At 42.5% G+C, this 16,064-nt stretch overlaps 1 protein-coding gene across 1 annotated transcript in view; it reads left to right on the forward strand.

Moving 5' to 3' along the window:
• LOC126252099 (trypsin-3-like) overlaps nt 1–11,996 on the forward strand; it is a 46,289-nt gene extending 34,293 nt beyond the window's left edge. Inside the window, exon 2 of the mRNA XM_049952958.1 lies at nt 11,570–11,996. Coding sequence (XP_049808915.1) covers nt 11,570–11,935 — 366 coding nt within the window. The 3' untranslated portion in view covers nt 11,936–11,996. The remainder of the gene's footprint in view (nt 1–11,569) is intronic.
• Nucleotides 11,997–16,064: the final 4,068 nt, after the last annotated feature.

Here is a 16,064-nt window from a genome sequence, read left to right on the forward strand (position 1 = left end):
TATGTCCTCTGTGCACATGGTGTTGAAATTTCGGCCTGTTTGTCCCAGGTAGAATGGACCATAAGGAAACTGTAAGTACAAATTCTTCTAAATTTCGCCACTAACTTCACAAAAAGATCCACAACCAACTAAAACTCGCGTGTTTTCTTATATATTGTAGTAAAGTCGACGAAATGAAGCAGAATCTCACACATCGACAACATCACACAGGAATGACATAACAAACACAAAAAACGCACTTGAAAATGCGAATCATTTCCCGAAACACGTCGTGCGAAAATAAAATAAGGATAATCGTGACTGGTAGCAGATGAGTTATTTATAAACAAATAAATATCAACTGTTAGAACAAGATAGTTTACATTAACATCGTAAACGAAATGTGGATTCAAATACGTCCGTTATTAATTGCAAAGACAGGCATTCTTGATATTCGTCAATTGCAGCACCGACTACCTCCAATGGAAAACATTAGCTTGAGTAAAACGTCTGCATTTTTTGGCATAGATGATGTTTTATGGCGGAGGGAATCGGCATATGCAATAAAATGGGGGTTCCCATTTGAAAATACAAAGTTGAACTCAACCACGAAGTTTGGATGGGTATTAGATGTCCCATTTAGTAATATTATAATTTCATCTAGAACATTTTTGCGTGCGATGCGTCTTATTCAAGATATTTAGTTGTCTGAAGTTAAAATATACACTTGTGCACGTACATCCATTTGTATAATATGTATGATTATGATACATGTTTAGATTCGTATAATCATGTGTAATGATTACCGATTTCTTAACCGAGTGGGGTGGCACAGTGCTTAGCACACTGGACTCGCATTCTGCAGGACCGCGGTTCAAACCCGCGTCCAGGCCATCTACGTAGATTTAGGTTTTCCGTGAAATTGCTCCAGGCAAATGCTGGGGTGATTCCTTTGAAAAGGCACAGTCCACTTCCTTCCGCATCCTTGACACACTCCGAGCTTGTGCTCCGTCTCTGATAAACTCAGTGTCGATGGGACAATAAACCCTAATCTTTCTTCCTTCTTATTTCTTGTAAACTGGAATGCTCCAAGAAACAATTTGACGATGATTTTTTATGTTCTAGTTGTTTTATCTATAGAAGATTATAATACATTAAAGATCTCGTGGCACACCAGTGTATCGAACCGTGGTTGATAAACGTTGTGTAAGATCATAGTGTGAAGTCGTCTCTAGCTAATTATGTTGTGCATATACACTGATGGAAGTGGTGTTACACAGTGAAGCACCAGACCGATAGTTATCGAACATTGAGGCTATGTTTGTCACATAATGGATACTAAATGATTAAACTTTTATTCTATTCGGAAAGGATGTCCAACATCGGTATCAGTACAAGCTCTGACATTCATGGACACAAAAAAATGTATTGATGATGGAACAAAAGCAAACACCCTCAAAATATCGCCATGAGAAAATTTCTTGCTAAACCTGGAACGTAATGCGTCAGTTCATGGATATTACTGCCTGGTGCTCGTTATGAAAGCGATTTGAGCTTCTCGAGCTACTCAGAGTAGGCCAGGAATATTATATCATGTGCTGAGAAGCGTGGAGCCGAATCTATATTTCTTTTACTTTTTTAATGTTTGTCGTTGTGGTTAGATCTATACGGATGTGGATGTGCACTTTATGGTGTGTACGCTATAAAGGAAGGATGTCCATGTTGTTCTTAGGTTTATGGTGGAGGGCATGTCTCAACAAACGTATGTACATATCTGCCATTACAATGATGTGTTCGTATTGACACTGAGCAGAATGTAATTTCGACTGAAAATAAGTCACTGAGGTGAGTTTTGGTAGCTTCTAGATGACATCGCTGAAGCATTTCAGACTCTGCACACGTATTTCAATGAACAGCAAATCACCGTCTCTTTCTTCAGAAGAGTTTGACGTAGTTAAGACTTTGAGTCTATCATTTCTTATACACTCCTGGAAATGGAAAAAAGAACACATTGACACCGGTGTGTCAGACCCACCATACTTGCTCCGGACACTGCGAGAGGGCTGTACAAGCAATGATCACACGCACGGCACAGCGGACACACCAGGAACCGCGGTGTTGGCCGTCGATTGGCGCTAGCTGCGCAGCATTTGTGCACCGCCGTCGTCAGTGTCAGCCAGTTTGCCGTGGCATACGGAGCTCCATCGCAGTCTTTAACACTGGTAGCATGCCGCGACAGCGTGGACGTGAACCGTATGTGCAGTTGACGGACTTTGAGCGAGGGCGTATAGTGGGCATGCGGGAGGCCGGGTGGACGTACCGCCGAATTGCTCAACACGTGGGGCGTGAGGTCTCCACAGTACATCGATGTTGTCGCCAGTGGTCGGCGGAAGGTGCACGTGCCCGTCGACCTGGGACCGGACCGCAGCGACGCACGGATGCACGCCAAGACCGTAGGATCCTACGCAGTGCCGTAGGGGACCGCACCGCCACTTCCCAGCAAATTAGGGACACTGTTGCTCCTGGGGTATCGGCGAGGACCATTCGCAACCGTCTCCATGAAGCTGGGCTACGGTCCCGCACACCGTTAGGCCGTCTTCCGCTCACGCCCCAACATCGTGCAGCCCGCCTCCAGTGGTGTCGCAATAGGCGTGAATGGAGGGACGAATGGAGACGTGTCGTCTTCAGCGATGAGAGTCGCTTCTGCCTTGGTACCAATGATGGTCGTATGCGTGTTTGGCGCCGTGCAGGTGAGCGCCACAATCAGGACTGCATACGACCGAGGCACACAGGGCCAACACCCGGCATCATGGTGTGGGGAGCGATCTCCTACACTGGCCGTACACCACTGGTGATCGTCGAGGGGACACTGAATAGTGCACGGTACATCCAAACCGTCATCGAACCCATCGTTCTACCATTCCTAGACCGGCAAGGGAACTTGCTGTTCCAACAGGACAATGCACGTCCGCATGTATCCCGTGCCACCCAACGTGCTCTAGAAGGTGTAAGTCAACTACCCTGGCCAGCAAGATCTCCGGATCTGTCCCCCATTGAGCATGTTTGGGACTGGATGAAGCGTCGTCTCACGCGGTCTGCACGTCCAGCACGAACGCTGGTCCAACTGAGGCGCCAGGTGGAAATGGCATGGCAAGCCGTTCCACAGGACTACATCCAGTATCTCTACGATCGTCTCCATGGGAGAATAGCAGCCTGCATTGCTGCGAAAGGTGGATATACACTGTACTAGTGCCGACATTGTGCATGCTCTGTTGCCTGTGTCTATGTGCCTGTGGTTCTGTCAGTGTGATCATGTGATGTATCTGACCCCAGGAATGTGTCAATAAAGTTTCCCCTTCCTGGGACAATGAATTCACGGTGTTCTTATTTCAATTTCCAGGAGTGTATATGCGCCAACATCCCCACGGCTCTTGTTTGGTCTGCCTACCCTGAGAATGTACGTCCAGGAAGATGAACAACTGCAGAGAATAACTGCTGTGGCCACGTTTCGGACAAGAGGATTAAGTGGATGTTAAATCGGTGGAAGAGGACTGTCAATTCTTTGTAATGTGCTGCAAAGGATTGGATGTTAGAAAACGCTACTAACACTTCTCACCCATTCAGCCGAGCGGCCTGCAGGAGTCTTTTTGACAGTTTCACCATTTCGGTCGCCGTTATCTGTGGTGAAGGGCTGCGACTAGCATTTCAGGGGAGTGACATTACTCGGAGGTTGTCAAGATTTTCCACGCCCTATTGGTTGCCACTGAAGGGCGCTGAATGAAAGGAGATAATAAGGTTAAGATTTTCTGGTACTACAGAGGTATGGGAAATAGGGAAGGAGTATTCGTTGTGAGGAATTATGCCAAGATAGTGTCGACCTTGAGACAATTTACCTTCTTCCTTTAGGACGAAACGTAACTAGTGTATGTAGGGCTCAGGATGGAAAGAAAAGGAGGGATAATTTACAAGGCCGCTGCTGCCAGCAGAGAAATATAAGTTTAACTAGCGCATTATCTAAAATTAACTTGGTTTTGTTTTCTGTTATTGATAGTTTAAACCAAGAAAGTGGTTAAGTAATGAACCCAAGGAAAATAGCGTAATTTCAGTGCTACCATTACAAACGAGGTACAGAATTTTTGGACCAACGAAAAATAGTGTTAGCAAAAAATGGTTCAAATGGCTCTGAGCACTATGGGACTCAACTGCTGAGGTCATTAGTCCCCTAGAACTTAGAACTAGTTAAACCTAACTAACCTAAGGACATCACAAACACCCATGCCCGAGGCAGGATTCGAACCTGCGACCGTAGCGGTCTTGCGGTTCCAGACTGCAGCGCCTTTGACCGCACGGCCACTTCGGCCGGCATAGTGTTAGCAGTAACTAAAATTAAATAATAGTTACAGCTACTGTTAAAAATACAAAGATAATTGCAGAGTTAATATAATTACTAGAACATTAGATGAAGACAGAAATATGAAGATAATTACAGTGTTAACACAATAACAGGATAGTATTTAAGAGTATGTGAGATGTAACACTGTTACTATGAAACCAAAGAAAGTGGTGTTAACTTGCATAAGTATGAATCGGCATACGCTACTGGTGTAGAAATGCAGGACTATTAGTTCGACAGTTCCGTAGGGTTCGGCGAAGGTGTCTCTAACGTAAAACTTTTCATTTCCATTAGTAGATAAAGGTTGTTTGCCTGTTATAAGTACAAGGGAAAGGGTGAGTAGAGGGCAATGAAACAAGTGAATAACCCTCAGAAACACAGGTCCAGTGATCCATAGTACTGAATGCACTTGAGGACAGGTAAAGTACAAGTGTTTGTGATATGCGCTATTTTTGACTTAATTAAAACAGCAAATACGAGTAGTTAATACTTTCAGCCAGAAGGCAAATACTTGTTTCTAAATAATGATTAACGTATAATGAGGCGTCGCATGGCGACGGTGGAATTTTCTAAATAATGTAATTCGTCGTCTTTGGGCGGCAATATAAACAGAAAAATACGGATAGATATGCGATCCTTCACTATTTTGTTCGCTGGAGAACAAATGAAGCCTTGAGCGCAAAAGACATGTACTGTTTTTCTCAAGTAAGACGGACGCAGATTTGTGGCAGTCTGATCTAATTTTTACTAAATGTATAAAAACGTGTTATGTCTAAGTTTGAGTGAAGTGTAAAGAACTGTTATAACTTACCGTGACGACGCACGAGCGACTCAAAGAAGACAATGGCTATATAAAAGAGCGCTCAATGGACATGATACGGACATAAAAATCTACCGTCATTGTAGTACTAAGCTTAAGGTACGATATATGTTTTAGTTTATAATAAATATTTGTTTTGGGAATACTGAATCATTTAGCAGTGCTCATTCCTATTATCTCCTCAGTATTATTTTCATTTTAATTATGCATTTTCCTAAGATTACAGACACGGAGATCAGCAGTCCAATGTGTGTGTTACATTGATAAAAAGAAAACTGTTTTATCGTCTTCTTGTATCAGCTTTAATATTCAATTTCCCTTTTGTGTGATGTTACAGTTGTTTTTGCGCCCTTAAGAACTTTCTGGTCCCTTAGGAAATTGTTTTGTCATAACAATAACTTCACAACCGGGTATGATCGTATCTACGATCATGAAGTAATTAGAAAGACGATAATGCGATTTCTTAATCAATAGCACGCTAGTTGTGACTGCCTCAAGCCACGTGAAACTGCAAGTAAAAACTAATCACATCTCATAATGCAATATTTTATGACAATGGTCAATCCATGATTCTTACGCCAATTGTGATTGATAAAACAGCAAGCTAAATCTCAATTTCCAACTTTCCATTGAATAACAACATCACTTTTATTTTGTAACATCACATGTTCCACGTTGACACAGTTCGTGTAAAGGTAGACATCAGACTTTCCTCTTTAATACCATGCATTTTCTGAAAGCGTTGAGTTCATCGACACTAGCAACAGGGCTAAAATACAAAAAAAAATTTAAACAAACGCACATAAAAGAATAAAAAGGAATCAAGATTGGGGATCTGGGAAGCTGTGATGTAGGCAAGGCATGATTGATACATTTTTTGTCGAAGTTTCGTGCTATGTTTCATGAACATCCACATGTAACTGTAACCAGTGCACCATCATACATTACCACTTACGCCTCCTTTCACCACAATGAACATCATATAAACATCATTAAAAGTGTTGTAATACTGGAATGACTGCACTTGTTAATACATCTTATCAGGGAGACCACTGCTATTATACATATGAAGTGTGTTGGGGTTACAGGTGCAGATATTTTTCTTACTGACTGACGACAGTGTACTGAATAATATTACATTAGTATTTCTTTCATTTGAAGGCTAATAATTATAGCTGTTAGATGATGATGATGAAACTTCCTGGCAGATTAAAACTGTGTGCCCAACCGAGACTCGAACTCGGGACCTTTGCCTTTTCGCGGGCAAGCGCTCTACCATCTGAGCTACCGAAGCACGACTCACGCCCGGTACTCACCGCTTTACTCAGATGGTAGAGCGCTTGCCCCCGAAAGGCAAAGGTCCCGAGTTCGAGTCTCGGTCGGGCACACAGTTTTAATCTGCCACGAAGTTTCATATCAGCGCACACTCCGCTGCAGAGTGAAAATCTCATTCTGGAAACATCCCCCAGGCTGTGGCTAAGCCATGTCTCCGCAGTATCCTTTCTTTCAGGAGTGCTAGTTCTGCAAGGTTCGCAGGAGAGCTTCTGTAAAGTTTGGAAGGTAGGAGACGAGATACTGGCAGAAGTAAAGCTGTGAGTACCGGGCGTGAGTCGTGCTTCGGTAGCTCAGATGGTAGAGCGCTTGCCCGCGAAAGGCAAAGGTCCCGAGTTCGAGTCTCGGTCGGGCACACAGTTTTAATCAACCAGGAAGTTTCATATCAGCGCGCACTCCGCTGCAGAGTGAAAATCTCATTCTAGATGATGATGATGTTTGGTTTGTGGGGCGGTCAGCTGCACGGTCATTAGTGACTGTGCCGGCCGGAGTGGCCGAGCGGTTCTAGGCCCTACAGTCTGGAACCGCGCCACCGCTACGGTCGCGGGTTCAAATACTGCCTCGGGCATGGATGTGTGTGACGTCCTTAGGTTAGTTAGGTTTAAGTAGTTCTAGGGGACTGATGACCTCAGCAGTTAAGTCACATAGTGCTCAGAGCCAGCCATTAGTGACTGTACACATTCCCAATCTGTACACAGTCGAGTCTAGCCATTTACATGAATGATGATGGAATGATGAAGCCAACACGAACACCCAGTCCCCGGCAGAGAAAATCCCCATCACGGCCGGGAATCGAACCCGGGACCCCGTGATCCAGAGGGGGCAACGGTATCCACTGGACGACGAGCTGTGGACTATAGCTGTTAGAAGTCGTGTGTTAGCGTGTGCCCGAACTCGTACGGGACTTGGTAGATTAATCTGCCACGAGTAATGAGTATGATGGGCAAACATCTATTAGGCGCACTACGAATGTGGTGGTGTGGACATGTTGGGAATGTGGATCTCACGGGGAGCGTGCAAGGGATAAGTCCCAGCAGACGCACTATCCTCTGTGCCGACGGTGGCTCAGATGGATAGAGCGTCTGCAGTGTAAGCAGAAGATCCCGGGTTCGAGTCCCGGTCGGAGCACACATTTTCAACATGTCCCCAATGAAGTACATCAACGCCTGTTTGCAGCTAGGGTGTCCATTTAATTATCATTTCATTTCTAGCAAAGCTGCATGGTCATCCACGGTAACTGTTCTTTCGGGAACAGATACTACCGTCATATATAATCATGGAGAACAAACTCAATGGACCGTTTTTTAGCGACGGCACGTTGAATGCGAGCAAGCATCGAACGTTTATGGAACAGGGACTACCAGTAGTAAGCAGGATGCTGCCGTGGACGTTCGACAACGCATGTGATTTTCGTATGACGGTTGTCCAAAGCAATACGCAATTGAAGCACGGGAGGTATTAGACTGTTTTTACATTGGTCGGTGGATCGGCAGATGTGGCACTACTAATTGGTCCGATAGGTTGCCGATTTGACATCGCCGGATTTCTTTCTGTGGGGCTATTTAAAAGATAAGGTGTAATAGCAAGTGTCAACAGCTCGTGAAGAGATTGTCCTGCACCAGAACCGCCTGTGCTGATATTCCCGCAGATATGCTTCTGTCTGATGTACGGTCATTTGAAGAGCGGATCAATAAGTGTACTGAAGTTTACGGTATTAGTTTTGAACATTGGCTCTTATTGAAAAGCTTTAGTATTGTAGATCTGAGAGAGCCCAATTCAACAGCGTTTCGCTCTTCAAGATCGTATTTGCAGTTCTGGTGGAACAGAATTATTTAGAATATTGGATTTATACATTTTAAATAAGAAACAGACTGCTCTCTTATGCTAATTAGTACTGTAATACGAAACTTTTGCGCCAGTCTGAAGGCACATTCCAGACTGATGCAGCTAAGGGTGTACATACAAAAACGCAGTAGTGGAGAAAAATTAAACTTAAAACAGATAATCACTCATGGCTAGATGAGGTTGTACCAAAACGCCAACTAGAAGGTAAACGACGGACATCTAAGTGTGATTCACCAGTTAACTATGATAACAGTACAGCTTTTGCTTATGCCACAAGCTTTAAGAAAGGTGTGGCATGTCCAACGTCTGCTGCAATACACGGTTGCAGTCACTGGTGGGCGGACGTTTCGACAGACTGAAGAGAATCCTTCCATATCGCTGCAGAAGCTGTCACAATGCAATATTTTAAATCCTCTTGGGTCGGTGGAATTCTTGCATAGTTTTTATCTTAGCGTTTACCCCAGAGAAAAAAGGTCGCTGGTGCCAAATCAGGCGAACGTGCAGACCAGCTGATAACGCCTTCACGCCCAGACCAGCATAGGTGGGCGCTTACCCAGTCACAAGTGAGTAATGACTCGGTCACCCATTGCGCTGTGTTTCAAGTGGTGTCTTCTGTAAGAGACCTGGTAGCTCTTCGCCAAGAAACTGTGCGTATCTTTTACGCATTCAGATTTCTTCAGTGAAGTGAGGACCAATCATGTAGTCTTCAATAATCCCCCACCAAACGTTTACACGTCACTGCCTCTAATTCATTTGTTCAGTATCCTGTTTAGTTTTCCAGCAAACAATGTAACAATTACTAGCAGAGCTACCCTTAGTTTCCGAATGATTTTCATAATGAAAGTCCATATCTCACTGCAGTAAGCCAAAAATCTTCTGACTGAAAGTTTCCAGTTTCAGATACGTTGGAAGCTTAATTCTGAGAAATACACAGTGTCAGTTTTACTGTTCCCTTTATTTACTGTGTGTCCACTTCTCATTTCAACTCCTGTCAGTAATTAATTAAATTAGGATCAGATTTCCTAATTTGGAAAATCAACGGGTAAATACTTGAATTCAAACACAATTTTCAGTAAATGAAAGAATACCTTCAGGTAACAAAAAAGTCAAGCCAAAATACGATTCCTCAGTTTTCGACGACAATGCACTGGAAGTAGGCTTTGATAGTACGGAAGTGGAAACATTGTAGTGAATAGTTTGTGGTGAGTATCTGTTATTATCAAAAGCGCCTGATGGATGCTGATTAAACCTGCTACAACTTATATAAGTGAAAGTAGATCCTCTGTTCTTGCAGAAATGAGAACAAAAATGAAAACCCAAATAAAATTGCTACATGACTTATGATACGCCTTAAAGTTACAAACTTTTCATTGATTCACTAATTATTAGTTTAACAAAATACCTGCAAACCACAGAAGTTTATTAGTTCACACATTAAGCAACATAAGCATCAGTTAAGAAATTTTAAATGTCTGTTATTTACTTTAAATTTTAGTTAGGTTCTAAACTTTCTTAAGTTGACATATTTTCCCGTTCACGGATGTTGATCTCAAAAAGGTTGGGAACCTCTTGTTTCCAACAATGCCTGCGAGAAACTAGGACGTACACAGCTGGGAGGGTTGATTGTGGAGCTCGACTTTGAAGAGGGCGTTCTTCGTCACGCAGAAGAAATTGCAACGGGGAGTGCTCAAAACATTATCCATGCCACGGGTTAATCCAGAGCTGCTGTGTGTGTACCGTGAACCGAGCGATTTGAAAGTGATCCGATATTCAAACTTATTTTACATCAAAACCACAAATTTTCGGACATTGATTGCTTATCAAAACATCATCTGCTAAGTTCCTTCGTAATAGGAATTGTCTGTCAACCTAAGAGTTCTCAGGCGTACTTTTTATGATGTTTTGACAGATATGTGCAATTTACTTTTTGCAGTGTGTAACTGGAGCCAGTCCAAAGGAAAGTTTCTTATCAGGACTTTCAAGCGACGCCCGGAGTCGACGGAAAGTGTCGGGTTGTTTCCTATTAAAAATAAAATGATTTTTAAAGCGGCGTTTTACTTGGCCATTCGAGAGAGTGATCGAAAATTAGTACGATATTCGTTCTATAGGTATAAATTAAAAGGGACAGCAAAAAGCGAGAAATAATCAGCATTCCGGCAACGACCGCACCACCCTGGCCTGCACTGACTGCTAGCACCACGCAGCAGCGGTGTTCAGTCGTTTCTGGAGTACTGGTTATTTTTCCCGTTTTATCCTAATTTGTCGATTTCTACCGATAACCCGAATATCGCACTAGATTAATGAGGGATCGCACTGTCGACTCGGCAGGTAAAATCTCTCTTTAAAAATGATTTGGTTTGTAGTGAGAAACAAACCGACGGTTTCCGCCGGCACTGGGTGTCGCATGAAAAGACGCGATGAGCTGTTTTTGTTTGGGCTGATTCCAGCTGGACATTGAAAAAACGAAATTGTAAATATCTGCCGAAACACCAGAGGAAACGTGCCTGACGACTGTTATTCTGTATGTATGCAGAGTGTTTCAAAGTCTTTGTGGAAGACTTCTGGGGTGGTAGTTCACGTTAATGGAACGACATTCATTAGAGACAAAATTTTCGTTGGTGCTTCCTGGCGATACTAGGAGTCATTTAATACATGTTACGCCGCTAGAGGCTACAGGGCATGGGTGGTTTGCGGCGTTCGTATGCAATACTTGTTGCCTATCGTCCCGTCACCTGCTCTGTGTGGCTGAGCCACTTCGAGTTCCCGATTCGCTTCTTCAGTATTTTCCTTGTTGAAAATCACTGCATCAGTTTACTGGGGTAGGTACTGTGCTGCACGGCTGGTGAGCAAATGCTGGGATGGCTGCTTCGAATGGGCGCGACCAGTATTCTTGTGCTCCATCTCTAATGACCTCCGTGTCGACGGGACGTTAAACCTCACTCTCTCTTCCTCCGTTTCTAGCAAAATTTGTTCCCCCATTATATAATCTATCATACCTATACGTTGGCCTTAGAGTATGTGGAACACACACACACACACACACACACACACACACACGCACACACACACACACACACACACACACACACACACACACACACACACGCACACACACACACACACACACACACACACACACACGCCTTTTATTCATGGTTATCTGCACACAGAAACACTGTTGACACCATCGTCTTTTGTAGGCGGTGAGCCTCGCAACGTCGGAACTTGAGGCTGGCGCTTCTGCGACCGTCACCGGGTGGGGCAGCGTGGCTTCTGGGGAGGACGCGTCCGAGCAGCTGCGCGCTGTCACCGTGTCCATCGTGGCACGCTCCACGTGCAGAGAGAAGTTGGGGTCCGGCATCACGGAGAACGTGGTGTGCGCAGGCGACGCCGACGGCGACAACGTGGCGTGCGACGGCGACGACGGCGGGCCGCTCGTCGTGGGCTCGACGCAGTACGGCGTCGTTTCCTGGGGCCGGGGCTGTGGTGTGCCTGGATACCCAGGGGCCTACACCAACGTCGCCGCCCTCCACGACTGGATCACTGCAGCAACGGGTGTTTTCTAATTGCTGATCGACGTTCTTGTTATTATAAAATAACTAAATCAAAGTAAAAAATTGATTTGTGTACCTTTTTTAATTGACAATATCACTTCAGGTTCCAGAGAAATGTGGGATCATCCATAAGGACACTACATATGGACAAGAACATCCATATTAATAACATTTGTAAATGTAGACAAAGCCTTTCGCAGTGTCCTCTTGAATAAACACTGAAATTTAAAGTTATCACTGGACTAAACTGCAAGGAGCGGAAGGTTATCTAAAATTTGGCCACAAAGCAGTCTACAGGTCCAAGAGCTGCAGAACATGAGAGGTGGACAAACAGTACTTGAGAAAGGACTTGAGACAATACTTGTGGGGTGGAGGGTAAAATTTATGGAAGACAGATGGATGATGGTTGTTTCGTATGGTAGTTCACGCGAGGTTGGCAACTATTTTTATGGTCAGCCAGAAAGCGACGGAGAACATACTGATCTTAGTTTCCAGTCTGCAAGGCCACATTCTGGTCCAGCTCACTGAAAGAAATGTTTCTATTCTTTTTCTATTTAGCGGTATCAGGACTGTGATTATATATGAAGGTATAAAGTTCTAGTTCAAACATATATTGAGTAAAGTATCTCACGTAAAACAGTTTGAAAGTCACTATGTTCAATTGACACTAAATCTTTCTATTCTAATCAGCACAACTAGCAGTTCAGAGGCGACCTCTACTGTACGTTCCTACCAACTTGTCTTTCGCCCTGACTGCTAATGCTCAAATAAATGTTCATAATAAATGCTCGCCACAGATGCGGAAATAATAGTCACCACTTGCCACGCGGATTTGTAATTATTACGGACGGCACACTAACTGTTACTTTAGCGAAATCTAAGCGATCCAGGACGGTGTACAGTCCTCGCGAGTTCACTATCCGTTATTACAGAAAATACGCGTTTTGTCACAGTTCGTCTCTGACGTCATCCGAAGCAGAGCGCGATCTGACTTTTAACATACGTGGATCTTACAGTGGTCGAGTGCTATAGTATGTAAACTCAAGAGCGAGCAGCGCTTTTGGTGGGGGAAGTGGGCTTTCCCGGAAGAAAGCTGCCGCCGGCCTACAGGGCACCCAAAGTCTGTTGCCCGTTATCGGTCTAGCGGTGTAGATCGGCGTGCAGTGATATACGTCGTTTCTGTTAGTGGGATCTTAGTTGTCAGTGTCAGTGAGTTAATTTTGTATACTTACTGATGTACTTCGATATCCGGAAGTGACGGATAATCGTCTAGCATTGCAAGAAAATGTGCAGAATACGTAGAAGTGGAGGTATTTGCGGACTAACGAGCGTTCGGTCGTCTGTAATGGTATTACAGCGTTTTTAAAGAGAACTCTTGGATAATATTACCAGTCCCAATCAAAGGGCTGCAATCTATACAAACGTTAGCCTCACCCAATAGGACACATAAGTAAGGAACGGAAAAATAAGCCGCATGGTTTACTGGAATCGCCACGAAGGAAAATTAATAATTTTGGGAGGATACCCATCGTTATAGACAGTTTAAAAATCACGTAGAACCTTTTATGCTTATGGAACATTAAATCTGTATCTCGGTCACTATTCGCCTGATTATAAGACATATTGCTTAAAACATGTGCGCAATAGCTATTCTAAACACAGCTGAAATTTCCTTCGAAACATGTACACCGATTTTGGACTTCTAAGCAAAAAGCTTGACATTCGAGGTGCGTTCAGATATTCATTTTTATTTTTTGGTAAGAACTTTGTTAATTTACAGAAATGTTATCCTCTTCAAAATATTCCTCAATACCTACTATACATTTATGCTAGTGCTTTTCCCAATTCCCGAAGCAGTTTAGGAGCTGTTTCTTCGGGATAGTTCATAGGTCTCTTAATTGTGCATTTTTAATCTCATCCGTGCTTGCAAAATCGCTGTCCTTTAAGGCCTGCTTTTACATGTTCATACCACTTGTCTGCCCTTGGTTTACTCATAACAGCCTCACCAAAAGCAATATTTATCATTTCTAAAAATTTCATACACGTTATTCCATTCTTATAACGAAATTTAACACAGATTCTCTAATTTATTTTTATACAAAACAAATAATCGTTGATGTTACCAAAACACACACAACCTTTCTGACAGCTAACAACACAGTAAATACCCAAAATGCATAACATAGTACACATACTTTTGAGGCATGTTTACAAAGACAGTGACAAAAAAGTAGTGCAGATCGTAGTAATACAACACACAAAATTATAAATTTCTGCTCACTTTTCAAACACTCTTCGTATTGCAAGAATTGTTAAGTTTCAATGCAGTCCTTCAAAGAAACTTCTACCTTTTAGTAGAAACACGAAATAAGAACAACCCTTAAATTCTACAGACTGATTGCTTTATATGGGGTTCGTTTTACGAATAGCAATAGAGGAACATACTCTCACATGAACAGGCATTTGGTTCTATGTTTGTAGTAGAATCCTGACTTCCGTTCTTATGTTAATATTATTTACTTTATAATGTTGTGTTTCGGAAGAAGCTATTGTTTTTTTGTATTCCTTATGGTATTAATGCATTTGTCTAAAAATAAACGTAGCCGAGACGTATCTGTACACAGCGTCACCACAGATTTAAAGCGCGCGCCGCGGCAGTGCCGGTACTACGTTGTGAAACAGCCTGTAGAACCGCCTTGTGACGTAGCTGGGTTGGCAGAGTGGGGACTCGCTCGCTCGCTCTTCAGTTTATATAAGTGAACCTTTTTTTTTTATAAGTGAACCTTTTTCCTGCCTCTCGGTCTGTGTTTATATTGGTACTGCAGAGGGCGGCCGAGAGAACATCTGTTGTCATCTGGCTTATGCACATGGCAGCAGCCTCTGAACGACCACTTTCTCGGACACATAACCTTTAATAACAGAGTTATGAGTTAATTTAGAATTTTCTTAATTTTTACTTGTGTTTAGGTAAGTTGTCTGAAAGCTCCATAGGGTCGCTTGAATAAAAACTTTGCCTTCTAGAATCTTTATAGTGGAACTAACGGTAGATCGTTACCTCTGAACCATACCTTTACTAGAACTTGTATTGGATGTTATTGCTGTTAAGGTTCTACAATTTGGTATAGCTCTATTATTTAGTAGGTTTTATCATGTTCTGAAACTAAAATTTTCTATCATTAAAATTACAGCTACTTAATTTACTACAAATGGGTATATTTTAGTTACAACTTAGGTTTTCATTAAATTACTCAAAAACTATAAGAGGTAGCTTAACGTGGTCTCTTAGTTATGGTTTTTAGGGTGAACTTAAGCAAAAAACAAATTTTTACGTTTCAAAGTCCAATTTTTTGCGCCTTCAATTTTTCTTAAAAACGTGTATTCCGGTTTTAGTTATAATTCTTTTACTTTGAAACTTGCACCAGTTATTTACGAGCTCCATAGGTAAATTCTGACCAAATTCTGGCTTTCTAGCTTTATTACTTAGCACCACTTATTTTTTTCATAAAACTGCATTTTTATGGAATTCTAATAAAGTCTGGGGGAAGGAATAAAAACGTTCATGCTTGAAGATGATATTGTATATTAGATATGGCAAAGGGCTTGGAAGATCAACTGAAAGGAGTGGACAGTATTTTCGAAGGTGTTATAAAATGAACATCAACAAAAAAATTACTTAAAGTAGAAGTCTTCCTATTTGTTCTGTCAAATAACTGACAACGGTAGAAACAAAGAGTAAATAAAATTTAGAGACGCATTAGCAGCAAGAGACTTTGCAGAACAAAGAGAACTTTTTTAATGTAGAATACAAATCTAATACTTGGGTGAAAGTTCCTGAAAGTTTGTAGAATGAATCTTTCACTATGCAGGCACTTGGATCGTTCCTAGGTAGTTCAGTCAGTAAGAACCCTGCCTGCGAAAGGCTAGCTGTTTTATAACGGATTAGACGGTGCAGTCATTTTGTTTCTAGATTTGTATATGGTACTGACGTTCAAATTCTCTATCAGCACCCTTTACTTTAATTTCAAGTCGTATCGTTAAACCATGATTTCCAGGACGTACCCTTCATCTTCTGCAGAAGAGCTTTCACAGAAAATGATGCCAATGTTGATACTACTTCCTTCGTTTCAGGTCAGCTATTATC

Source organism: Schistocerca nitens, chromosome 4, assembly GCF_023898315.1.
Source record: "Schistocerca nitens isolate TAMUIC-IGC-003100 chromosome 4, iqSchNite1.1, whole genome shotgun sequence".
Classification (NCBI taxonomy): Eukaryota; Metazoa; Arthropoda; class Insecta; order Orthoptera; family Acrididae; genus Schistocerca; species Schistocerca nitens.